Source organism: Leptonychotes weddellii, chromosome 12 (assembly GCF_054177405.1).
Source record: "Leptonychotes weddellii isolate Sample4059 chromosome 12, ASM5417740v2, whole genome shotgun sequence".
Taxonomy (NCBI): domain Eukaryota; kingdom Metazoa; phylum Chordata; class Mammalia; order Carnivora; family Phocidae; genus Leptonychotes; species Leptonychotes weddellii.
The window spans coordinates 16,587,807-16,613,107 of NC_138380.1; the positions used below are offsets into that span (position 1 = coordinate 16,587,807).

At 40.6% G+C, this 25,301-nt stretch overlaps 1 protein-coding gene across 3 annotated transcripts in view; it reads left to right on the top strand.

Moving 5' to 3' along the window:
* SLC35B4 (solute carrier family 35 member B4) overlaps positions 1 to 17,962 on the top strand; it is a 27,844-nt gene extending 9,882 nt beyond the window's left edge. The window contains exons 3-11 of one of the 3 annotated variants that reach the window (XR_014139115.1): positions 1,564 to 1,666; positions 3,227 to 3,276; positions 5,708 to 5,789; positions 6,008 to 6,068; positions 7,557 to 7,666; positions 8,994 to 9,069; positions 11,636 to 12,234; positions 12,466 to 12,559; positions 12,678 to 12,809. Coding sequence is in view for 1 of the 3 variants with exons in the window: in XM_081800068.1 (XP_081656194.1) it covers positions 1,564 to 1,666; positions 3,227 to 3,276; positions 5,708 to 5,789; positions 6,008 to 6,068; positions 7,557 to 7,666; positions 8,994 to 9,069; positions 11,636 to 11,711; positions 12,560 to 12,803 (802 nt within the window). In the remaining 2 variants the exon portion in view is untranslated. Of the gene's footprint in view, positions 1 to 1,563; positions 1,667 to 3,226; positions 3,277 to 5,707; positions 5,790 to 6,007; positions 6,069 to 7,556; positions 7,667 to 8,993; positions 9,070 to 11,635 lie in introns of all 3 variants that reach the window. The other 2 variants (XR_014139114.1, XM_081800068.1) reach the window with 2 other exon arrangements.
* Positions 17,963 to 25,301: the final 7,339 nt, after the last annotated feature.

Below are 25,301 nucleotides of genomic sequence, written 5' to 3' on the forward strand. Positions count from 1 at the left end.
ATTGGATTTCTTAAACTGTTCATGAATGGGCAGCATTCCATCTAGCAAGTAGAGGGGAGCTCCACTGAGTAAATAAGAGAAAGACTTTTAAAGGCAGAGAGAGGGCATTTTTAAAAAAGAAAGGAATTTATTAGCAAGATATGTGTTGTTTAGGTAAGGTTGCCTGGTAAAGAGAGCAGAAGGGGGGTCTATCAGTAAATTCCCTAGTATTGACCAGGAAATTCAATGTTGACTGGTTAAAGGTGACATTCCTGGGGGGAGGGGGAGGGTTGGTTGAAACTGCAGTTGGGTTAGGAATTAAGTCTTGGTTTGCTCACTTGGGTCCTTAAGTTAAGGCACCATTTTGCATTTTGGGCCTGTGGTTTTCTTTTGAACAGCAGTAGTTTTGCATGTGTGTAATACTGTGTCCTGCATTCATCATGAAGCTCCTCAAACTTTACAGACTCTGTTAATTTAGCCCCAGCCTGGCTGATGGTTAGGGCATGTAGGTCCATATCCAACCAGCAACATCAGGTAGGTTCCTGTGAAGGAAGATAACTGGAATCTCAGTGCTATCGTTCTTCAGATGTGCCAAGATGAAAAAGGTGGGAATCTATGCTCAAAGACTTTTTTAAAAAAAATAATTTCTTTTAATCTTTTTTTTTTAAGATTTTATTTATTTAGCCATTATTTCAAATTTTTTTTAAATTTATTTTTTTGATCTTTTTTTTTTAAAGATTTTATTTATCCGAGAGAGAGAGAGAGAGAGAATGAGCGAGAGAGAAGGAGAGATCATGAGCAGGGTGGGGGGGTAGAGGGAGAAGCAGACTTCCCGCTGAGCAGGGAGCCTGACCTGGGGCTCGATCCCAGGACCCCAGGATCATGACCTGAGCCGAAGGCAGCCACTTAACCAACTGAGCCACCCAGGCACCCCTCAGATAATGTTTTTTGAAGCCTAGTTTTAAATTGCTTGAAAAATACTAAGAATACACTCGAGAAAGATTAAAATAGTGTTTCTTTTATTCATTTATTTGAGAGACAGACAGAGCATGTGGGGGAAGAACAGAGGGAGAGGGAGAAGCAGGCTCCCCGCTGAGCAGGGAACCCAATGCGGGACTCGATCCCAGGACCTTGATATCATGACCTGAGCCAAAACATATCTACAGTTCAGACTTTTTCCATGTTAGTTTGGCTTTGGTTGTATTTTTGTATGTGCTTAGTATTGACTTCACATTATAGTAGTGATACAATCTTTTAATCTAGAGGGACTAAAACGAGATATTTTTCTTTTTTTTTTTTTTAAAGATTTTATTTATTTATTTGTGTGAGAGAGAATGAGAGAGAGCACATGAGAGGGGGGAGGGTCTGAGGGAGAAGCAGACTCCCTGCCGAGCAGGGAGCCCGATGCGGGACTCGATCCAGGGACTCCGGGATCATGACCTGAGCCGAAGGCAGTCGCTTAACCAACTGAGCCACCCAGGCGCCCCGAGATATTTTTCTAACCAAAAATATCTATTTCCTTCTATACTTGATTTTCTTGAAATAGTAGATTTTGTGTGATGTGCTGTGATCTCTGCGTTTCAGGTACTATGCTGTGATGGTAGCCATGTTCTTCACTGTCAGTGTGGTGAACAACTATGCCCTGAATCTCAACATCGCCATGCCCCTGCATATGATATTTAGATCTGTAAGTGCTGCCAGCTTACTTATGTATGTTGCTCTGGGAAATCTAAGTGGGTCAATTGAACACTTGACGAAAGTAGAAAGGTCTTATAACTAGTAGAGTCTAGCGTCTAAGCATAGGTCTCCCAGATGCATGAGCAAAGACTGGCTTTCATCTGTGCGGTAAGGCAGAGAGTGGACAGTTGACTGTCATCCCTCTGAGGTCTAACGGGTGATCAATAAAAGGAGCTAAAATTTCCCTGGGAGGCAGATTTTATGTTTCATTTCCCTCATCTGGTTGATTTTATATTCAGACTTGCTATGAATGTTACTTATTTCTCATCACTTTTGATTTCTTTCATAAAATTACATTTACTTCTAGTACATAAAATTGATACTTCCCTTTTTGATTTTTTTTTTTTTAAAGCGAGAGACTTTTGAGACCATTAAGTAAAGGGAAATTCTTATTTTTAAAAACTATTTATTTTAGAGAAAGCGTGCCCACACACAGGTGCAGTGAGGAGCAGAGGGAGAAAATCTCAAGGAGACTTCCCGCTGGTGTGCAGCCTGATGCAGGGCTCAATCTCATGACCTTGAGATCATGACCTGTGTCAAAAACCAAGAGTGGGAGGCTTAACTGACTGAGCCACCCGGGTGCTCTAAATAAAGGGAAATTCTTAAAGATTTTTATTTGAGAGAGAGACAGAGGATGAGGGGGAGTAGCAGAGGGAGAGGGAGAAGCAGGCTTCCTGCTGACCAAGGGAACCCGATGCAGGACTCAATCCCAGGACCCTGAGATCATGACCTGAGCCGCCAGATGCTTAACTGACTGAGCCACCCAGGCGCCCCAATAAAGGGAAATTCTTGATGAAGATGGGGTTTCTCCCAGAGCAGCAGTGGCTTTTTCCTTCCTCTCACGTTTGGTGGGAGATCTGTATATAAATAAGAACAGGGTGCTCCCTGAAGAGCAAGAAAACTTCAAGGGGAATGTAGTTAGGATTGCAGAAGAATGCAAAATTGGTGACCATTGGAATTATAACATTTCTGTGTAGTCTGAGATTTCTGGGAGATTAAAGGTGCTATCTTCAAAGGGACTTCTCAGAGCTAATTATACTTACAGAGATGACTTTCAAAGTACTGAGCACATAATAGACTTTCAATAAACCCTTGCTGATTGAGCGACAGCTTTCTAGAGAAGAGAAAGATCCCTGCACGCCTTCTTTCATTAATTAAAACCGGGGGTGAGGAGAAGCCTAGCAAAAGCTCTCATAAATCAGATGGAAAATTTAACAAAATTAAGTCTACAGTATAATTTCTGCTAGCCTTAGTTTCAGAACTCTGACCAGTATTTAGAGAATTGACCATTTTTATTCTCATTGTTATCTTCAGAAGGTTTTATTAATTTACGTAATAGATTTGTATGGTTTATACTTTTTGCCATTATAAGAACAAGTGAACCTTAGTAATTATTCATTCTAACCTCCTCCTTTCTGGCTCTTTTTCCTGCTTGTCGGTGTTCTTATTTATCTTGAATTATTTTCTTTCCCTGGTGCACTAAAACACTGTTACTATTGTCCTTTTACAGGGTTCTCTAATTGCCAACATGATCCTAGGAATTATCATTTTGAAGAAAAGGTAAACAATATACTTTCATATTTTATGTGTAGGAAGGATATTCTGAGCCCCGTCCATAAGCTGGATTCCTTCTCTCATAGTGGTGATAAGTTTGCTCTTGATCATCCAGCTTTTGTCTTTGTTCTCTCCGTGACAGTGCTGTGCGTCCTGAGGCAGTGGACCAGGTAAGGGGCCCCCCTGTGACTTTGGAGCGGCATTTCCTCTGTGTAGAACGAAGTAGCTCTTGTCACCACGGAATCTTCAGTAGCATAGTAACCTCCAAAGCCAGCTGATCTAGAACTTCACTGTCCCATGTGGTCTCCACTAGCTGCATGGGACTATTTACATTTAAATTTAAGTTATTTAAAATTAAATAAATATTTAATTTCTCACATTTTAAGTGCTTAGTAGCCACATGTGGCTAGTGGCACCCATTTGGAGAACCCAGCTATGGGACATTTTCAACTTCACGGAAGTTCTTGGACGACGCGGTCGTAGAAGGTGTTTATCAGTACAATGTGATGAACTGACGATACCCATGTTAGAAAGAAAGTTCCTAACAAAGACCCAAATGGCCAAGAAGATGGGGTGAAAACTTTCAGGACTGTTCTATGTGGCTGTCACCATTGCCTCTCTCTGGGATATGGTTGGGAAATACCAGAAATGCCTGGGATACTTTCTCAAAGTATTTGTCTGCCACCTTCGTTCTGAGCCTTACCCCTTACTCCCAAGGAGGAAGGACGTTGGGGAGCGTCAGCACATTCAGTCTGGAACATTCCTCAGGGGAAGTTCACCCTCACTATTAAGATCACGATGGTACAAGCTCACGCCAGCTTTTCTCTGTATTCAGTGTCTAGCCCCAGTGTTAGAACTAAATAAGAACAGGGTGCTCCCTGAAGAGACGGTTGGATGAGTGTTAGAACTCTAGACCAGCTTAGAAAGTGCTGCCGATTAAGAGTGTGGGAACCCCGAGTATTTAAGTAATAAGAGCAGTGTCCTAAGAAGGACAGTCGTCCTGTCCTGCTAGGCTCCTTATCGTGAACGCTTCATCTTCTGAGGCTTATGTATTCCCCAGATGAGTACAACTGCAGTTGACTTCTTTTCCAGGTCTCCACATTAAGTGTTCATATGTAATAGGTTTGTTACATTGAAGTGACTGCTAAGCTTCTTGGTAGTGTAGACTTGACATTGGGACAGACCTGCGGGCCTTCCAACCTTTGATTTTGCTCCTAATAGGGCTACAAAAGAACATATTATAAAAGGAATGTATTCTGCTGATAGTGCTCTGAAATGTCAGGGGCCTTTCTTAAACATCTCTGTTTCCCTGGAGAAGTTGTTTTGGGTCTGTCATCTTGAATCTATCCAAGTAAGCCTTTTTGACTCTCCTTGGTGTGTATCACCCAGAGAGCAGGAATTTCCCTAAGGTGACCATCTAATATCAGGAATTAGTAAGTTGTTATCTTCTTTCGTGTATTTTGAGCAGAGCCCCTTAGGTTCATAGTGTGTTCCTCATTCTGGGATTTGAAGACCAAGTCTATACTTACCTGAACCTGCCCTTTGTTAATTTTTAGGCCTGAGTTACAAACCTCTCTCTGTCTGGATCTTTCCAGACTGAAGAGTTCCCTTACTTTTCTGTCTCCTTCCTCAGGGCCTGTTACCTCATCCTGCCTCTGTCCACTAGCAGGTTGCTCTTGGCCCCTGATCTGCTGCTTAGCTAGTCCTGTTGGCCTTTTATGAGGTGATGTGATCAGAACTGTGCAAAGTGTTTGACTAGAAAACCTCGGATGGTTCATCCTGTAAATTTAATTCCTTTTCATTCTTGCCTGAGGCCTTCTGCTTTATCAGTAAGAGCCCAAGAGGGATGTTAATGATGTTGTTTTAGTTATTATGAAATGCCACTGTTCTTACTGCTAGTAGTCCTGTTAGTGTAATATTTCTTCTTTTATCCAACTGTGCTGACGTTTAAAAACATTTAAGTCATTCAAAGGTGTTAAAAATATCCTCTCCCGACAGTGGACAGTTGAATGATTTTTTTTTTTTGAGCCTTGAGTCCTGCTATTTGTCTCTGATACTCTGTTCTTCCTCTTGTCTGGTGTGTCTCTGACACTCATGTTTGGGCCCCTGAAGAGCAGAAAAGCCACAGGAGGCAGTTAAGATCTGCCCAGCTTTCATTGGGACTCAAGCAGAATGGAATATCATATCTGGTCTATGTCTTTTTTTGTTTTTGTTTTCTGATGAAACATCTCTCGGTCCACAAACTAACAGAAACTATTTTAAGCAACACTAAAAAAGGGTGTTTAGTCATTAGCACCCTGCTTCCTTCATGTGTGTGATACTGTCAGCTGTATTTTGGTGATTTGTGCTCTTATGCAACATTTGACTGTGAGCATCATGTGGAAATTCGTATCGGTGCTTTTCTTTTCTTAAGGTGTTCTTGTTCTTGTTTTTGCAGATACAGCATATTCAAATATACCTCCATTGCCCTGGTGTCTGTGGGGATATTTATTTGCACTTTCATGTCAGCAAAGCAGGTGGTAAGAATCGCTTCACAAATCATTTCTATTCACTGCTTGCTGTGGGGGCCCCGGTACTTTTATTGATACGGTACATTTACAGGCTTATGCAATAGAAGGATCCGGGTCTCTGCAAGAGGAGAGTGGAGGGGACTGGGTAACGCAGATTGTTCCTTTCTACCCAGGCACCTTGCATGTAGTTCTGGTCTCTCTACCTGGTGTTTTTCTTTCCTTCCTAGACTTCCCAGTCCAGCTCGAGTGAGAATGACGGATTCCAGGCATTTTTAAGGTGGCTACTAGGCAAGTACAATAATTACAATAAAGCTAATTGCCTCTGCAGTTCTGTTTGCTGAGTTTTCTCCCGAGAAACAGGTTTCTTGGTAAGAAGCTTTGGCTAAACAGATTATGCCACAGAAGAGAGAGGCACCTGGGATCACCTATGTCTGAACTTTGGTGTTCAGAACATGAAAAAAAGAAAATGTCCATGTTCAGGGTGGTGTGTTCTACAATGTGGATCCACGATTTCCTTGGTTGCCACTGGTATAGAAAGAAAAGTGCATGTCAGTTGCCTGTCCCGCTTTCTGGGAGCGAGTGCTTCGAGTGTCCTCCTTTTCTTCATGATCTGTCTCCCGAGTAGAAGCGGTAAATTTCCAGGGGACTCATTTCTAAATCTTAGATTCATTTTCTTCATAAGTTAGCTCTTCCATAATGAGTGTTCCCAAATCTGACTGATCATCAGAGTCTCCTAGGGAATTTTTAAAAATGAGTATCTCTTTGTGGAATTAGACAACTCCTGTAGAGCTTTGGCCTCGTGTTGTCGGATAGGAGGGGAAACTCTTTCCAAGTGCAGCCGGTAGCAGCAGGAACAGATCGAGACTAAGCCGCAGAGAAATAGCAATGAAAGAACTCGATTCTCCCTGCTGCTTGGCTTCGAAACTTTATCCCTTCAGGTCGCTCTTCACATAGAAAAATCTTTAAGAGCTGTTAGAAAACACTTCATCCAATAAGAAAAATTTGCAGAGGATATGAACATACAGTTCACAGGGAAAAATTAATATCTGATTATTAGGTTCAGCCTCAATAGTTTTGGAATCAGAGAGATGCGAATTGAAACCAAAATGTAGTACCTTTTTATTTTTGGCCTGTTAAAATGGCAAGAAAATAAACGATTATTCTCATTGCTGCTGAGGGTGCATTTTTGTATAAACTGTTTATGGTAGAAACTGATACAGCCTTTCTGGAAAAATTTATGTAGTGAGTTTTAAAAATGTCTACAACTTTTGACTCTGTAATTTCATTTAGGAAAGTTTATCCTAAGGGAAATCATCAACATTTTGTTTAAAGATTTATGTACAAGGATGTACATTGATTTGAATGGTGAAATAATTGCAAGTAATCTAATCATTCTCATGTTGTAAGACAGTTAATATGGTCCCTCCACGTGATAGAGTCATGGAGCCATGAATTCATACCGTTGAAAAAATTTTAATCACTTGAAGGAAAATCCAAGAAAAAGATCATGAAGAAAGCAAAACGTACAATTGTATGTTCATTATCCTGTTTTAGCATAAAATATATACATAAATATATATATAGAGAGAGAGAGAGAGCGCAACCTATCAAGGAGTAGGTAGTGATCCTGTGGTTGATTTTTATTTCTTTTAAAAATTTTGTACATGTTCTACAACTGGCTTGTAATTAGTGTAGAACAGTCGGTGTTCTTGAGGAAAACATCTGGAAATGAGCAAATCTAGTATCTTGTAACCTGATTTTTGTTTTTTTTTTTAGGAATTGGGGCACTGACTTTTGCACTTCTGATGTCAGCAAGGATGGGTATTTTCCAAGAGACCCTATACAAACAATTTGGGAAACACTCCAAGGAGGCTTTGTTTTATAATGTAAGCAATTTCTTGAACCTGAGGAAGATAAAAAGTACTGAGTTGTAATCTGTTATTTCAAATGAAATACGCATTTTTCTGATGTAGTTGAAGGACCAAGTATTTTTAATAGGCTACTAATGTGTATTCTGAGCCACAGTTCTCTACATGAGATGATCATGATCAGTGTGAACCTAGCGTGTCTGCTAACCAGGAACAAGTCTGGGGATGAGAACCTTCACCGCCCCCCATGTTCCGGAGATGAAATCAAGTTAAAACCACTATGGAAATTTGGAACAGGAAAATAAGTTCCAAAAACAACATGTCGAGGGGGACGTTGCCAGGCAGGTGGGCAGGCATTTGAGAGAGGGGGGAAGAGGGGTGAGTGCAGTCCCTCTGGGGAGCTCTCTCTACTCGATGGGAGAGTTCATTACCTACTTCTGTGTGCTTCTGCTGCTTTTTTGGAAACTGCTGAGCCAGAGCTACCCTCTCTAACTGTGCTCTTCCTCCAGCCTCTCTCCTATGGAGAGAACATCTACAACACAGCCCCTCAAGGTTCTGGGTGGTAGAGATGCCTTCGGCTTCAGTGTTCAGGTGGAGTCAGATGAGTCAGATGTTCCTTCACCGCCAGCTTTTTGTACTGAAGTTGCAGACAGTCCGGTTGAGATACTTAACTGGAGCTGGAGTATGTGGCTGGGAGTTTAAAAAATAAAGAACAGTCTATCTGGTTCACAGCTTTCTTTGTGAACAGTACCTGGCACAGAGTAGCTGGCCCGTAACATTAGCTATGATCCCATACTGTGGTGCTGGTGGGCTGTTGTCAAGCACGTTCACCTCTGCTTACCTGTCATTTCCTCTCCTCTTCGTCCTTTTTATCCTTGTCTTCATTTCATTTTCCCTGATCTCGTATTGTCCTCAAACCTCTTTGTCCCACAAGTTACCTAAACTCCCTGAAATCGACCTTTGCCTCCTTTATAATTTTTAAGTCCTTCTGTTGGCTAAGCCATTTTCAAAAGTAGCAAAATGTAGCAAATCCTATGGGCCGAATGGCTGTGAGTTCAAACTTCCCTTTTGTTGGAGGAAGGATGCTGGCTCCGTTTTTTGTTTAGTATGTGGTGATCATCTGACTCCATTCCGTAAGGGCAAGAACTGCAGTTTGGGGTCAGTAGCACGCTGGATAGTGTCACCTGGTCCAAAGCCCTGGATACATTTAACCTAACGAGTCTGAATTGCTTTTCTTGATGCAGTTTTACGAGTTGTTTGACAAGCAGTAAGTCATTGTAAAGCTGCTTTACACATTGTATCATGTGTCTGTATTTAAATTTACATGAAATCTTTCTTCCCATAGCATGCCCTTCCACTTCCTGGCTTCATCTTCCTGGCTTCCGATATTTATGACCATGCAGTTCTGTTCAATAAGTCTGGTGAGTGGGATGTTATCCAGTAGAATTACCTGACAGGTTCTCTGGCCACCTCTCAGTTTTGCTATTGACTTGACCGCTGCTTTTTTTCACGATCTTATCCAAATCACTGCCCTATTGGGAGGCATCCCCCCTTCACCTCTTGGGGATACAGTGCTGTTCAGCAGCAGCTACAGCGGCAAAAGCTTTTACAGGTGCTTCTCAGTCATTTGCAAACGATGGAAGAGAGTATCTTCAAATTTTCTGTTTTGCTTTGGAATTTGTGTGTTTGCATTTGCATGTGTGGAACATTTGATGCTTTGAGAATGTAAAAAAATAGCGATACCCCCCTGCAGAGGTGGGACCGTGAGAAACTGGGCAGCCGTCCAGCTCTGTGTGTTCCTGCTCTTCCTTTGCTGCTGGTGAAGGCAGACCCGCTCCCACACCCCGCCCTACCTCCTGTGGAGCGAGGGGAAACAAGAACCACAAGGGGGCTTTTTTCCAAGATACAGGGTAGGTAGGCAGCAGGAATAAGCAAAATTAGTTCACATGTCTACAGGGTAAGTTAGCTATTGTTAAAGGGGCTGTTTAATCAACTAGCTATAAATTGCCAATTAACTTGAAAGGAATTACTTATGTGACTATCGACTAAAAGACATAGTGTGTACACAGACACATGAACACACAGGAACAAATAAACGTGTAAAATTAAGGCTTTATGTTGCTCGTATCTAAAATGGCAGGTGTGTTTTGTGGTAGGGGCACTATGTGCCCTGTTAACTTGTTTGCCCTCAGAACCTGCGTTGGGAAGTTGTGAATGCTTCGTGTTGGAGTTTGCAATGTTGCCTGTCCCATTTACCCACCGAAAGTGTGTAATGAAGGTAGCGTGTCAGGAAGTTTTTAAGGCTCCAAATTACTCAATCATTTCTGGCTTTTCTTTTTTTTTTCCTGAAGATATAATCAACACATGGCCATTTTTGACACAATGATTTTTAAGGTCTCTTGAGAATTCCCACATAACGAAGGACTACTGACATAAACATATTACCAGATTCCTTGGGATTGATTTTGATTCAGTTACTAGAATGCTGCTTCTAAAAGTCACAGGGATGGGTATAAAAGTAAAATCTTTTTTAGAGTCTGCCTTCAACGTCTTCAAAATCATCCCTGAGTTAAGTATATGCTTTTTTCTTTCTCTGGCTTGCCTTGAGGTTATCTCAGATGAACCTGTTATCCTTGAATTTGTTCAGAGAATTGAATATCCACCTAAATATTTTGAGTCCTACTGATGGACTCTTACCCAGCAAATTGATACAGTGGATCTCTGAAGCTATTAAATAGTAATAATACTTGTTAATTTTCATTTCAGTACATGCTAAGTGTTTCAAAGACAATGGAATACCAGATTATGGGGATTAGTCCAGACAGTTATATTACCTTTCTTTATATATACGTCTTTTTATGTTTTGCACAAGAGAAGTAACATTCATTTACTAACCAGACCTCACTGTCACTATTAGAATTTCCTAGGTTATACTGTATAATTCAACTCCCCAAACAACTGAGGAATTTTTAAAAACGGATCTTTTGAGGATTACTATGTCCTTACTCTCTTTGATCTTGCATATTTTATTTCCTCCCAAATATTTACTATGCAAGCCTCATAACATAAGAATGTATTTAAAGGAAGAAAAGTTACAGTTCCATTGCCTTAGACGTCAGCTAATTTCATTTTAGCAGTTTCTTTCCAGATACTGTTTACATATATTCTTACATAGTTGTCATCCTTGTGTAGATAAATTTTATACTTGCTTTTTCACTTGCCTTCTTTTTTATGTGAGTGTATATAATCTTCATGATTCTTTTTTTAATCAGATGTGTCCTGCCTCATTTAGTGGAAGTTCTTTGCTTACACAGCCATTGCTCTAAGATTAGCCATTGAGATTGATTCAGTTTCTCCTCATTATAAATAGTACTCCCATCAATGGAGAATTCTCTTCTTCTTTTGAATTCATGAGGACTAATTCCTAAGAAGGAATATAAATAACTTGTATTGTCCTTAATGTAAGCATTATGAAATTGATTTTTAAAGAACACACCCCAGTTGATACTGCTACCAACTGAGTGGCTGCTAATTCCACTACCACCTTTCCAGATTAGGATTTTATAAGTTTTTAATTGCTGTTTTAATAGAGTATAAAATGGTAGAGCCTTGTTCAGTTTTGAATTCTTCAATTACTAGTAGGATTGAGTATATTTCCAAATGGCATTTAGTTATGGGTTGTCTTTACTCGTGTGTCGATTGTCCGTTAAGACCATGTCATTTTTAACTTCTCTGTGCCTCACAGTGTTTCTTTGTAAAGTGGGGTCGTAGTCAGGTGGATGGTGAAGAGTTTATTTTACAGGTAAAATAAATAATTTAAGAAACCAGTGTAATGACTCTTAAGACCGATGTAGTCTGGAATCAAGGCAAGTAAAGTGGTCTACCGTCTAAATCTACTTGCAGGGGAAGTACTGTTGCTGTCTCTGTTATGTTCAGTCTCCATTAAGCTGTCAAAAATATGACTGTCTCTCCTCTTTATCTTTGCAGAATTATATCAAGTTCCAGTCATTGGTGTGACAGTGCCCATCATGTGGTTTTACCTCCTCATGAATGTCATCACTCAGTATCCTTTGCACTCCTCTGCCACATGGTCTGCTCCATGGTCTTTTGACATAGGAATGTTTATTCTTCTGACGGTGTGGTGACATGAGTTTTGTTTCTGCCTTGATCTGTTCTGTACTACCGGAGACAGAGGTGGCTTCGTGGGGGGCCAGAGAGAGGTTAGTGCTGCAGGAGGTCAGTAAGTCACTCGGCGCCATAAAGGAATTGCTCTGGGTGGACGTGTAGAAATCAGTGGATAACTAAGTATTAGTATATGACATGAATGCTCTGTGATTTCTGCTGGAGTTTTTCAGTAACCTAGGATATGTCACAAGCTGCCACAAAATTCTGCAACAAATTTCAAACTAACTAAAACCTAATTTTTTCAATGGTTCTTTTGAACAACTTTAAGTATGTTATAAAAGTCATGAAGGCTTTGAAACCGTGAAACAGGTCGAGATTGGTTTCATTCCTCTGATGTCACCTAATAGATTTGCTGGCAGAGTTCCTTTTTGGATGAGTAGGTGGAGCCCGGGTCCTATAAAGTAAGTTTGCTGCCCTTTTTTGAAAGTGTTACCTACCTTCTGTCACTACTTGGGAGGGGGACCCTCACCGTAAACCGTGTGAAGAATTCGGAACAAGAATAATGGGAGTTCTGCAGGCAGTTTCAAGTTAGGATCCACAGATGAATGGTAGGACATTCATTCTGCAGGATGTTCTACTAAGGAAGAGCCTCAGAGCAGCCATAACCCACCCCCGTGTTTTCTGGTTCTTAGAATATGAACATTTAAACCAAGAGCGATGCCAGAATGTTCTCCCTGGTGTTCTCTCTGTAGTCTACCGAAAACCACCTTAACCCCACCACTCCAGGTACGTGTGTATCCGGGGCGTCTTCATTCTCACCACAGAATGCGCCTCCCTTACCGTCACCCTTGTTGTGACTCTGCGCAAGTTCGTTAGCCTCATCTTTTCCATCTTGTACTTCCAGAACCCTTTCACTCTGTGGCACTGGCTGGGTACCTTGTTTGTCTTCATTGGGACCCTAATGTACACAGAAGTGTGGAACAACCTAGGGACCACAAAAAGCCAGCCTCAGAAGGACAAGAAAAACTGAGGTCTGCGTGGAGCAGAGACCAGTGTCCTAATGTGCCAGGGTCTGGTGAAAGTCTGGCCACCATTTCACGTTCGCTAATGCTGAAGTATTGAATCAACCTTGTACCAGAGAATCCTCAGAAAGAGGGACTTCTCAGATTTCTTAAGGCTGTACAGACCAACGTTTGCGGACTCTAAATGGACACCCCTCAACCACGAAGTAGAAACAAGAACAGTTCTCTGCTATTGAACAGCCGGTTTGTTACTTGTTTTGTTTACCAAAATATTTAGTACTGTTACTTGTTTATGGAATCCTGAGTCCCCACAGCTACTAGTTTTATATGCGTGGTCTCAGATGAGTTGATCTTTTGTTGCCATTCTGATGATTCTCTGCCACACAGTCATTATCCTCCTGTGGCCTCGTCCCTTCTTTCTGTCACCTTTCCCCTCCCCCCCCCACCCCCGCAGCACTGTCAGCCAGTCAGATGCTCCAGGCCTCATCCTTGGGAAACAGCTGCGTGGCCCTGTGAATTGAGACCCCAGTGACATTGGGCCCGGAAAAGAAGCGGTTGTCCCTGTGAGCAGAGCCTTGTCACCCTTGAGCAGGGCCGGTGGGAATTCTTTCCTCCATCTTGCTTTTTTTTTTTTTTTTCCTCTTATGCAAGTCTTTTGCTTTCTGTGCTTTAGAACAGACCTGCGGCGCATCTCTATGGCACAGAGTTAATAAGAAAGGTTTATGTGAGTCGGGAGGGAGAGATGTTTTCCTCCGTCTTGTACATGGAGCCCTTCAGCTCCGGGAGCAGCTGCCCCTCGGCGGCACCCAGAGAGCCCCAACTCCCCTCTGGGCCCAGCCAGGCACACGCAGGGCTGGTTCCCAGTGGGTGCGTTAGCTCTTTGAAAGGCTTCTTAACCAGAGATGCCGCTCTGCCTGTCAGTCTGATAGAGTCATGGGCAGTCAGGCTAAGGAGTAGACTAGTATATGGTGGGCGTGGTGGGTAAATCAGGTCCAGTCACAGTGAAAATGAAGGTGGATTTTTTTCTTTCCTAAGAGGTATCTCAGTGTTCTTGGTGGTTATTTACAGGTGGTTGGGAGGTAGTGTGTTCTGCTGTGTAGAAACATGATGCCCCTTCTGGCTAATCATTTCAGAGGTGTGGTTTTTCCCTCCTGGGATAATTTTGAGAAAGAGGAACAGTGTCAGTATAGCATGTGTAAGAGAGAACAAGCGTTTGTGTAGTTCTGTGATAATACTGGAGGAGAAAAGAGCATGAAAGTCTTTTCTTCTATTTCCTCATTCTTCACTCAGCTTCGGACCTTCATTAACCTCACAGAAGTACATACACTTCCGTCTTTTGCACACAGAGCCCTTCCTTTGGGCACAGACTGTGTTCTTACATTGCGATGTGGTTCTCCAGATCTCCTTGTCTCATTCTGTAGTGTGGATATTTCCTTATCTGCAGCTGTTCTCTGATGGGGTCTGAGATAAGTGTTGGGTCATTGGGTCGCTCTGGGGAAGTAACTTAAGCTGCCTCATTGTTTCTCCATGTTAGTCACCGGGTTCTCAGACTAATTTGTTGTTCTGAAGGACAACTTTCCAGAGCTAATAATTGGTCTACCCTAAAAGATGCCAAATTTGGTGTGAACCCGTTCATGGAATCAAAAGGCATTTTCTTTGAAATATGTAGAGTTCCTCAGGCTGATGATGCTATAAATAGCATGTGTTAAATATCCTCTTAAAAACAATTAATAAAAGCTACTTTTTAAAAAATCACTTAATAGAAGAACCTGTCCCTAGGGGCTATTGGGTTGCTATGTATCTGGAGTCTTAACAGGCTTTCATAACTTAGTGTTATCCTTTTTATGTTGATGAAAATTTTTAGTTATTGAAATGTGTTGGTGTACATAGACAGCATTTAACTGGGTCTGTTAGGTTTTAGATTCTGGTTTTAGAAAGTACATGTCCCTCTTAGTCTGAACACCTCTGCTGGTTTTATTAACAAGAGGTTATATATGGATAGATTATGGCACTTAAACAAAAAACGAACATATGTAAGAACAGAATGTCTGAAGTGCCCTCTGAGTTGATTTTCTCTCTAGTGGCCGGATGTAAGAAAATATGTCTAATGGACACTAATACTTCCATTAACAACTTTTTTTGGACCATTTATTTCCATAGGATAACTGATTTTTCAATCCAGGTTGAAACTAATTTCAACTTTTATTAAAGAGGCAAATAAACCATTTTGTAGAGGACCAGACCCATGCAACTGAAGGAGAAATGTCTATTACAGTGCTTCTCTTCTCTGGGTCAAGACTATGTAACTGTGTACCCTAGAGCTAGAGTTTGTTTACAAGAGAGATTGGTGTTTAAGACAGCCAAAACTCTACCCTTAGAGCAAAGATCAAATAGCAGATGGTACTAGCCAGAAAGTATAGTGTGTGTGTGTGTGTGTGTGTGTACATGTGTATACATACTGGGGTACCCACTTAACAACTTGACCACTGTCATAGATAAAGTAACAGGAGAAAATGGTGGATATTTGAATTAATGTAATACCTACATCATTTTATACAATTCTGTTGTCACATTATAAATGCTCTTTTTCATTTTTTTTTTCTTGATCCTTTTTATTTTCCTTTTTCCTAAAACAGTCATTAATGTACTTGGTAAGTGTCTATCAAGTTTTAAAGTATTTAGACACAATCTGGTTTTTCCTCCTTCTTCCTGCCCAGTTATCCAATTACGAAATGCTCCAGTACCTTACTCTTGTGGGAAGATTACCTGACATTTTTAAAGCATTCTAATAACTTGAGGTCATTTCTTGAGCACCTTTCCTCCTTTCTGCCCTATTTTGTTTCCCTCCTAAGCCCCACCTCCAGTGTCCTCACTGCAGTCCCTGTTCACTTGTGTACTTTTCCACTGAAAATTTGTATAGTTTTCCACGCCTGTAATCTTGTATCTGTTTATGCCTCTGTTCTCTGGGGCCTCTCAGATGTTTTTCTGGATTTTTACAAGGTATTTATATCTGTGTAGCACGTATTTTGTTAGACATTGTTATAAGCATTGATACTTGGAGTGTGAGAAGATCTGGCCCATATGTGAATATATGTATAGGTAAGTATGAACATGAGGGTAAATGTAAAAATGTTTATATGTTTTGTTACCTGAAACGGGGGCTGAAAATCTTAACCACCATGTTCTTCTATATTTGGAAAATAATGTTCTTGTTTGCTCTTTTCACCCCACGTTGAGCTCACTTTACTCACCAGTGCCAAATGCCAGGGAGAGGGGAGGTGGAAAACCTCAGGAATTATTCAGAGCCAGTGAATTAGCTGTGGGCTGGTGGATCAGTTGGCATGTCAGAGTGAAGGGGAGGAAGAAAATTTCCTGTCCAAGGTTCTTCCTGCTGGACTAGGAATTAAATTTACATGATACAGATTAACAGGAGGAAAAAAAAAATCAGTTTTATTTTGTGCACCCGGAGTCCCAATAAGGAAACTGAAACCTAAATAGAAGACCAAAGCAGGCATTTTTAAAATACACATTTTAGACAGTAAACCTGTCAGGAGTTGACGGGATAAAGAAAACGGATGTTTAGGAGCTTTAGTAAGGAATTCGGGCTGTGGTAGTAGATTAGTAAAAATATAACCAGGTTTGTTTCTGCAGCTTTCTTGGCTTTAAAGATTTTTTTTTTTTTAGTTTTCTTAGTGCAGGGAGGGTACCTTTCACATGGGAGACTTATTTTCTACTTTCAGGAGGATAGAGGAGGGTCTGAGTGTCCTTGTACATGCTGTTTCCCACATAGTTTCAATTCAAAATAATGAGTATGCCATTGTGGTACATTATGGGGCCTGCCCTTGGCCCCTGCAGTTCCCTCCACCAAAATTTCCCTGGAAGTTTCACACATTAAAAGTTCCAGATTGTTCCATTTCAATGAACCAGTCTGGGTTCTGACGATAACGTCAGTTTAGTTAAACTCATTTCAGGAGGTGGTGATGTGTTCTCAAAGTTAGTCCAATGGTTCGAATCAGGAATGAGTAAGCCATTTCTATGGAAACAAAAGCAATGGTTAATGATTGGATCAAATTATAAACCGGTTTCTGAGGGGAGCAGTCGAGTGGATTTCTGGATGACTGGCAGTGGCAGTCTGATGTATTTTCGTGGTTTGTAATTGGAGTTTCTGTGATCTTTCTGAGTCATCCGTAGAGCAGCAGGCATGGAGATCGTGTACATATGAGCTGGTGCCACTTCTTGGAAGCTTAAGTTGTTTATATGCAGTTTGCAGGGCTTCAGGAAAAAGTGCAGTTTTTGGTTAGCAAGCCAAGTAAAAAGGATGGGGAAGAAAAACAAAAATGTTAGTTGGGGGAGTTGTAGCCAGGCACTGGAGAAAACCACGAGAAATCAGGATCTTGTCCAGTTTATAATGAAGTGTATTAGAATATAGTATTCACAAAGGTATGTTATTGGAAGTTTTTCTCTTTATAAGCACACTCATTTTTACCAGACATAGCCCAGTTGAGACTAATCGGTTTGCAAAATAAGTCTAGTTTTTTAGAACTTGGTCTGATTCCTTATATGATATGCAGCAAGAATAGCGATTGATTGTGTAGGCTCTTTTTATAAGGACTCTCCAGACTGAACTTTACAGCCTCTCAAGGTTAGAAGCCAAGCCAAATACTTGCCACAGATTTCACCTGTAAGATTTGGATTAATTCTTTCTCAGGGTCTCCAAAGTACCCTGAGGTTCTTTTTCCTGCCAGGAAGTGACCATCTCTCTTCAACTGGTAAGTTTGTTAGGAACCCTGTCAGCAAGATATCAGGCTGTTTTTCCAGGGGGCTTTATTGGCTCCATATAGTCAACCTTAGTTCCTTAAGCTGTCTGGTAGTATCTGAGTTTATGCAGGTCTCCCTCAAATATGACATTCCAGTCAAAGCCTTGGTAATATAACCAGGGTTTCCAGTTGTGTCCTGTTACTTATTGAACTTTTGCAAATGAATATATTATGAAAATATAAGAATACTGAGAGTTTTTGAATTCCTAAGGGATCAGGTAGAGAGAAGATAAATGTTTTATTCACAAAGGTATATTTTATCAAATTGCTGTAAGTTATCTTAATTTCTTTAAATCTGGATAAACAATGTTTCAACCAAAGAAAGTCATAAAAATTACAATCATCCTCCATTCAGTCCCATGTTATTATTGTTTTGCTTTAATTCTTCTCTAGAAATCTAATTCTTTCATTAGTTCTGGAAATTCTTACCGAGTACAGTTGCATGATCTTAATATTATCAGAAACCTGTACTCCAGTTTCTTTCCATGAGTCTCAGTGCAGACGAAACACATTTGCAGGAGGGCTTGTAAAAGCATCTGAGTATAACAGTCTGGAAACAACAAAAGACTTAAAAGTGGCCATGGCTAGAGATCTGATTAGAGTTCATAACAGTGCAGTTGACAAGGAAATTCGGTTATTTCTGTGACACACAACACTTCAAACAACATACTAGGACATACCTGATTTCTAAGAGCTTCATACAGTTTTTAATAACATTTCTATATAATTATAATCTGAGAGAGTTCAGTATCACTCAGTTGACAGAGCTTCCCATTTAACATAACCAGCCTAATTAGTGTAATCTTTTTATAAGGAGACCAAATATCTATGGGCCCTCTGGAATATTTCAGTTAGATGGTGATGAAAAGACTTTATTGACAAACTTTCCAGAATCAAATTCTAAACATCAAAATGTTTGAACATTTTATTAAATAGGATTGCTGATCATTCTAAAATATTTAACCAAAGTGACAAAAGATTTTAAAGGCAAATACCCAAGGTTACATAATTGTGAGCAAAAGTTGGCTCTTTTAATATTGAAGACTTGGTTTTCCTGAATGATCAAAGATCTGATGAAGACATAGAATCTTAGATTATTGGTTTGCTTTGCATAAATTGTAAACAAAACTAATGTTAAAACTTAAATTTATTCTAATCTTAGCCATTAGTGACCATATATAAAATTCCTTTTTTACATTCAGATTTTGTTCTAAGTTTTTCCTCAACAAAAATGTCTTTGCATTCCTCATACCTTTCTCTTAGTGAAAGCATCTTCCTCGTATAAAGAGTTGTTTCTTTTATTTGGGGTAGCTTTAATCCATTTAATTTGAATTCTTAGGTGAAGTTTGTGAAGTAGGAAAACGATCTCCCCTTCTCTGAGGGCTGACTGGACAGCTTCCCATAGAGAACAGCAAAAGAGACCGACATGGTAACAACTGGGAACCCCCACCCCAACACTGTAAAGTGCAGTGGGGAGGGATAGAATTGAGGGACTGAACAGATTTATATGCCCTGGAATGCAGATAATATTCTAGTTGCCTTTTTAAACCATGGCTTTTTAAGGAACTAGCTCTCTACCAAGCAGTAGGGGGCCTGCCGGAACACTGTCCGGTCAGAGAGGCTGCAGCATGTGCCTGTTTACACTCCTTCACCCTGATAATGCAGATTTAAATAGGATCCAGGCTCCCGGGCTGGCCTACTGCTTCTGTGAGCCCAGGGCCCCAGCAGATACTGGGTATACCTGGACAGCATAGACTACAGCTCCAGCTGAATCACCAAGGTGACACAGGGGCAAAGCATCTTGGGATAGTCCAGATGACTTGCCTGGGCACCCCCCTGCACATATTGCTGGGGGACTTTCCACCCAGGCCTCCTGCGGCTCCAGCAGTCTTACCATTATGTACCTTGCAGAAAAATGCCCCGGGTTCCCCCAGCTTGTCCCTACTTCAGCTTCAGCTGTCCTGCTGGAGTGCTCTCTGCAGAGCCCTGGGATCCCCAGTCCACACACCTGCTACAGCCAGCCCAGTGGCCAGGCACACAGTCTACACCAGCCAGCCTTCCACAAGGCAATTTCCTCAAGTTTAGAAAGGAAGTAGCTCTTCTACCTGTTTCATAGAAATAAACACAAAATGAAGAATGTGCTCTAACCAAAAGCACAAAACTTCAGGAAAAGAACTAAATGAAATGGAGATCAACAATCTACCTGATAGACGTAAGAGTAGATGAATTCAGAACTTCAACAAAGAGAAAATATAAAAAAGAGCCAATCAGAGGGAAAGAATACAGTAACAAATGAAAAATACACTAGAAAGAATCAACAGCAAATTAGAGGATGCAGAGGAGTGGATCAGTGATCTGGAAGACCGGCTAATGGAAAGCACCCAATCTGAAGAGCAAAAGAAATTTTTAATGCTGATAGGTTAAGAGATCTCTGGGACAACATCAAGCATATGAATATTCACATTATAGGGCTCCTAGAAAGAAGAGAGAACTTAACTAACCTGGGGGAAGGAAAGAGACATCCAGGTCTAGGGGGCACAGAGAGCCCCAAACAAGACAGACACATAATTAAAATGTCAAAGATTAAAGATAGATAATCTTAAAAGGAGCCAGCAAGAAGCAACTAGGTATGTACAAAGAACCGCCCCCCCCCCCCCGCCCAAGGCTATATGATTTTTCAGCAGAAATTTTGCAGGCCAGAAGGGAGAGGCATGACACATTCAAAGTGCTGAAAAGAAAAAAACCTATAACCAAGAGTACTTTACTGATCAAGATGGTCATTCAGAATTGGAGAGAAGGAATTTCCCAAACCTAAGGTAAAGGAGTTTATCACCACTCAACTGGCCTTACAAGAAATGTTAAAGGGAATTCCTTTTTTTTTTTAAAGATTTTATTTATTTATTTGACAGACGCAGAGGGAGAAGCAGGCCTCTGGCGGAGCAGGGAGCCCGACGCAGGGCTTGATCCCATGACCCTGGGATCATGACCAGAGCCAAAGGCAGACGCCCAACGACTGAGCCACCCACGCGCCCCAAAGAGAATTCTTTAAGTGGAAAAGAAAAGCCCATAATTAGAAGAAAATTAGGAAAAGGAAAAACTTTCACAAGTAAAAGCAGATATACAAAGTAGTATATCAATCACTATAAAATTAATGATTAAAAGACAAAGGTAGTAATATCAATTATATCTAATAGTTAAATTATATCTAAATAGGGACTCAAAAAATAAGATGTAAAATATATACATAAAATATGGAGGGGGCTGTAAAATTGAAGTTCTTTTAGAATGTGTTCGAACTTAAGCAACAATCAGTCAACAATACAGACTTATATACTTAGGATCTTATATATAAGCCTCACGGTAATTACAAACCAGAAATCTATAATAGAGACACAAAAATAAAAAGGATAACACTAAAGAAAGTCATCAATTACAAGGAAACAAAACTATAACCAGAAAACAATGAACAAAATGGCACTAAATACATACTTATTAGTAATTACCTTAAATATAAATGCTCAAATCAAAAGACATAGGGTTCTCTCTCCCTCTCTCTCATAAATGAATTAAAAAAGGGGGCACCTGGGTGGCTGAGTCACTTAAGCATCTGCCTTCATGACTGCCTTCAGCTCAGGTCATGGTCTCGGGGTCCACACAGAGGCTGTTTGTCCCTCTCCTTCCCCGTCTGCTCCTCCCCCAACTTGTGTGCGCTCTCTCTCTCAAATAAATGAATAAAATCCTAAAAACAAAAGACATAGGGTAACAGGATAAAACAACCAGACCCATCTATATGCTGCCTACAAGGGACTTACTTCAGACCACTTACAGAGTAAAAGTGAAAGGATGGAAAAAAAGATTTCATGCAAATGAAAGGGAGAAAAAAAAACTGGGGTAGCAATACTTACACAAAATAAACTTTAAAACAAAGGCATTATATAATGATAATGGGATCAATCAAGAGGATATAACAATTATAAATATTCACCCACCATTGGAGCACCTAAATATATAAAGCAAATATTAACAAAGGGAGAAATTGACAATAACAGGAGGGGAATTTAACATCCCACTTGGATCAATAGATAGAGCATCCAGACAGAAAATAAGTAAACTGTGGCTTTGATGGGTTTTACAGATATATATAGAACATTCCATCCAAAAACAACAGAAACACATTCTTTTTAAGTACACATATAACATTCTCCAGAATGGATCACATGTTAGGCCACCAAACAAGTCTCAATTAATTTAAGAAGATTGAAATCCTATCAAGCATCTTTTTTGACCACAATAGTACAAAACTAGAAATTACAAGAATGGGGGAAAAAAAAAAAACACATACGCACATGGAGCCTAAACATGTTACTACCTAACCAGTGGGTCAATGAAGAAATAATAAATGAAAAAATGGAGACAAATGAAAACCTAACAGTCCAAAAATCTTTGGGACACAATGAAAACACTTCTAAGAAGTTTATAGCATTAGAGGCCTACCTTAAGAAATGAGAAAAATTTCAAATAATCTAACTTAACATGTAAAGGAACTTGAAAAAGAACTTTAACAAAGCCCAAAGTTAGTAGAATGAAGGAAATAAGTGAAACAAACTAAAAAAATTATAAAAGATCAAGGAAACCAAGAGCTGGTTCTTTGAAAAGATAAACATAATTGATAAGAAAAAAAGGACTGAAATTAAAATCAGAAATGAAGTAACCACTGACATCACAAAATGACAAAGGATTATAAGAGGCTACAAAAAATATATATCAACAAATTGGGCAATCTAGAAGAAATGGATAAATTCCTGGAAGTATAGAGTCTTCCAAAAGTGATTCAGGAAGAAATAAAAAATCTGAACAGACTGATTACCAGTAATGAAATTGAATGGGTAATCAAAAAGTTCTCAGAAGTCTAGGAACTGATGGCTTCACGGATGAATTCTGCCAGACATTTAAAGAAGATTTAAGGGACGTAAATAAGAGTTAATTCCAGTTTTCCTCAAACTCTTCCAAAAAATAGAAGAGGAAGGAAAGCTTCCAAATTCATTTAACAAGGCCAGCATTACCCTCATACCCAAATCAGACAAAGACAGTATAAGAAAACTACAGGCTAATGTCCCTGATAAACACAGATTCAAAAATTCTCAACAAAATATTAAACTGAATCCAACAATACATTAAAAGAATCATTTGTTATCATGTGGGATTTATTCCAGGGATGCAAGTATGGTTCAATGTCTGCAAATCGATCACCGTAATACATCACATCAACAAAATGAAGATTAGGGGCACCTGGGTGGCTCAGTCGGTTAAGTGTCCAACTCTTGATTTTGGCTCAGGTCATGGTCAGGGTCCTGGGATCAAGCACTGTGTTGGGCTCCATGCTCAGCAGGGAGTGTGTGTGGGGATTCTCTCTCTCTTAAATCTTTAAAAAAAAAAAAAAAGGATAAAAAGCATATGACCATCTCCAGAGATGCTGAAAAAGCATTTGACAAGATTTATTAGAGGAAATCTATCTCAGCATAACAAAGGGCATTATGATAAACACATAGCTAACATTATACTCAATGAGGAAAACTTTCAGTTAACAGCTTTTCCTCTAAGATCTGAAACAAGACAAGGATGTTCATCTACTCTAGCTACTTTTACTCAACATAGTACTGGAAGTTCGAGCCACAGCAGTCAGGTAAGAAAAAGACATAAAAGACATCCAAATTGGTAAGGAAGAAGTAAAACTTTCACTATTTGCAGAAGACATAATATTGTATTAAAAAACCCTAAAGACTCCACCAAAGAACTATTAGAACTGATAAATGAATTCAGTAATGGTCTCAGGATATAAAATTAATGTGAATCTTTCATTTCTGTACATTAATAATGAAATAGCAGAAAGAGAAATTAAGAAAACAATCCTATTTATAATTGTACCAAAAGGAATAAAATACCTAGGATTAAACTTAACCAAGGAGGTGAAAGATTGGTACTCTGAGAACTATAAAATATTGATGAAAAAAATTAAAGATGATGCAACAAATGGGAAGATATCCCATGCTCATAGAATGGAAGAACCAATATTGTTCAAATATCCATACTACCCAAAGCAATATACTGATTTAATGCAATCCTCATCGAAATACCAATAGCATTTTTCACAGAACTAGAACAAATAATACTAAGAATTTGTATGGAACCACACAAGACCCCAAATAGCCACAGCAATCTTGAGAAAGAACACTAAAGCTGGTGGTATCACAATCCCAGATTTCAAGATACAGTACAAAGCTGTGGTAATCAAAGCAATATGCTACTGACACAAAAGGAGACCCATAGATCACTGGAACAGAATAGAGAGGCCAGAAATAAACCCATGCTTATATGGTCAGTTAGAACAGAGAAGGCAAGGATATACAATGGGGAAATGACAGTCTCTTTAATAAATGGTGTTGGGAAAACTGGACAGCTACATACAAAAGAATTAAACTGGACCGCTTTCTTATACCATACACAAAAACTCAAAATGGTTTGGAGCCTTAATTATGAGACCCAAAGCAGTAAAACTCCTTAAAACATAGGAGGGGGAGGAGCAAGATGGCGGAGGAGTAGGAGACCTGAATTTCATCTGGTCCCAGGAATTCAGCTGGATAGGGATCAAACCATTCTGAACACCTACGAACTCAACAGGAGATCGAAGAAAAGAATAGCAACAACTCTCTGAACAGAAAAGCGACCACTTTCTGGAAGGTAGGGCGTGCGGAGAAGTGAATCCGAGGCAGTATTCGGGAGGATAGACGGCAGGGGAGGGGGCCTCTGTTGGCCGCTTCTGGCAAGTGATAGAGCCGCAGAGCACAAAATCGGAACTTTTAGAAGTCAGCTCCGCTCAGGGACGTCGCTCCAGTGGCTAAGCGGGGGTGGAACCCTCACTGCGACAGTGTAGTCTCAGGACCCTTGGGGTCACAGAAAGACCGGGGGTGCCTGAGTGCAGTAGAGCTCTCAGGTATCAGAGTGGGGAAGCTGGCTGCACAGACGGAGCCGAGGCGTGGGCTCTCAGCTCGGGGTTGCCATAAACCGTGATCCGTGTCACAGTCGGGCCCCTGCTCCTCCAGCAGGGACCCAACAAGCGGCAGATCCGGGGAGACTCACCTTCTTGCCCTGGGAGGAGAGGTGTGGGAGCGCACCACAGGGATCTGCTGGGTTTGGAGACTCCACACGGGGTCGGGTGCCAGAGATAGAAACACATGGTCACAGGCCGGGTGAGCACGGAGTGTGGCCAGAGACCAAGGAGACGGGAGTGACTGGCGGCTTTTCTCTGGGGGCTCACTGAGGAGCGGGCCCGAGTTCTCAGCTCCTCCAAGGCAGAGATTGGGAGGCCGCCATTTTCACTCTCTGCCTCCAAAGCTGTACGGAAAGCTTGCAGGGAACAAAAGCTCCCGAAAGCAAACCCGAGCAGATTATTTAGCCAGACCGGCAAGGGCGGGGCAATTCCGCCTCCGGCAAAGACATTTGGGAACCACGGCAACAGGCCCCTCCCCCAGAAGATCAGTGAGAACAGCCAGCCAAGACCAAGTTTACCGATCAATGAGAACGGCAGAACTCCAGCGCTAGGGGAACACTGCACATAGAATTCATGGCTTTTTTACCATGATTCTTTAGTCTTTCAAAGTTAATTTTTTTTAACTTTTTTAAAAAAATTTT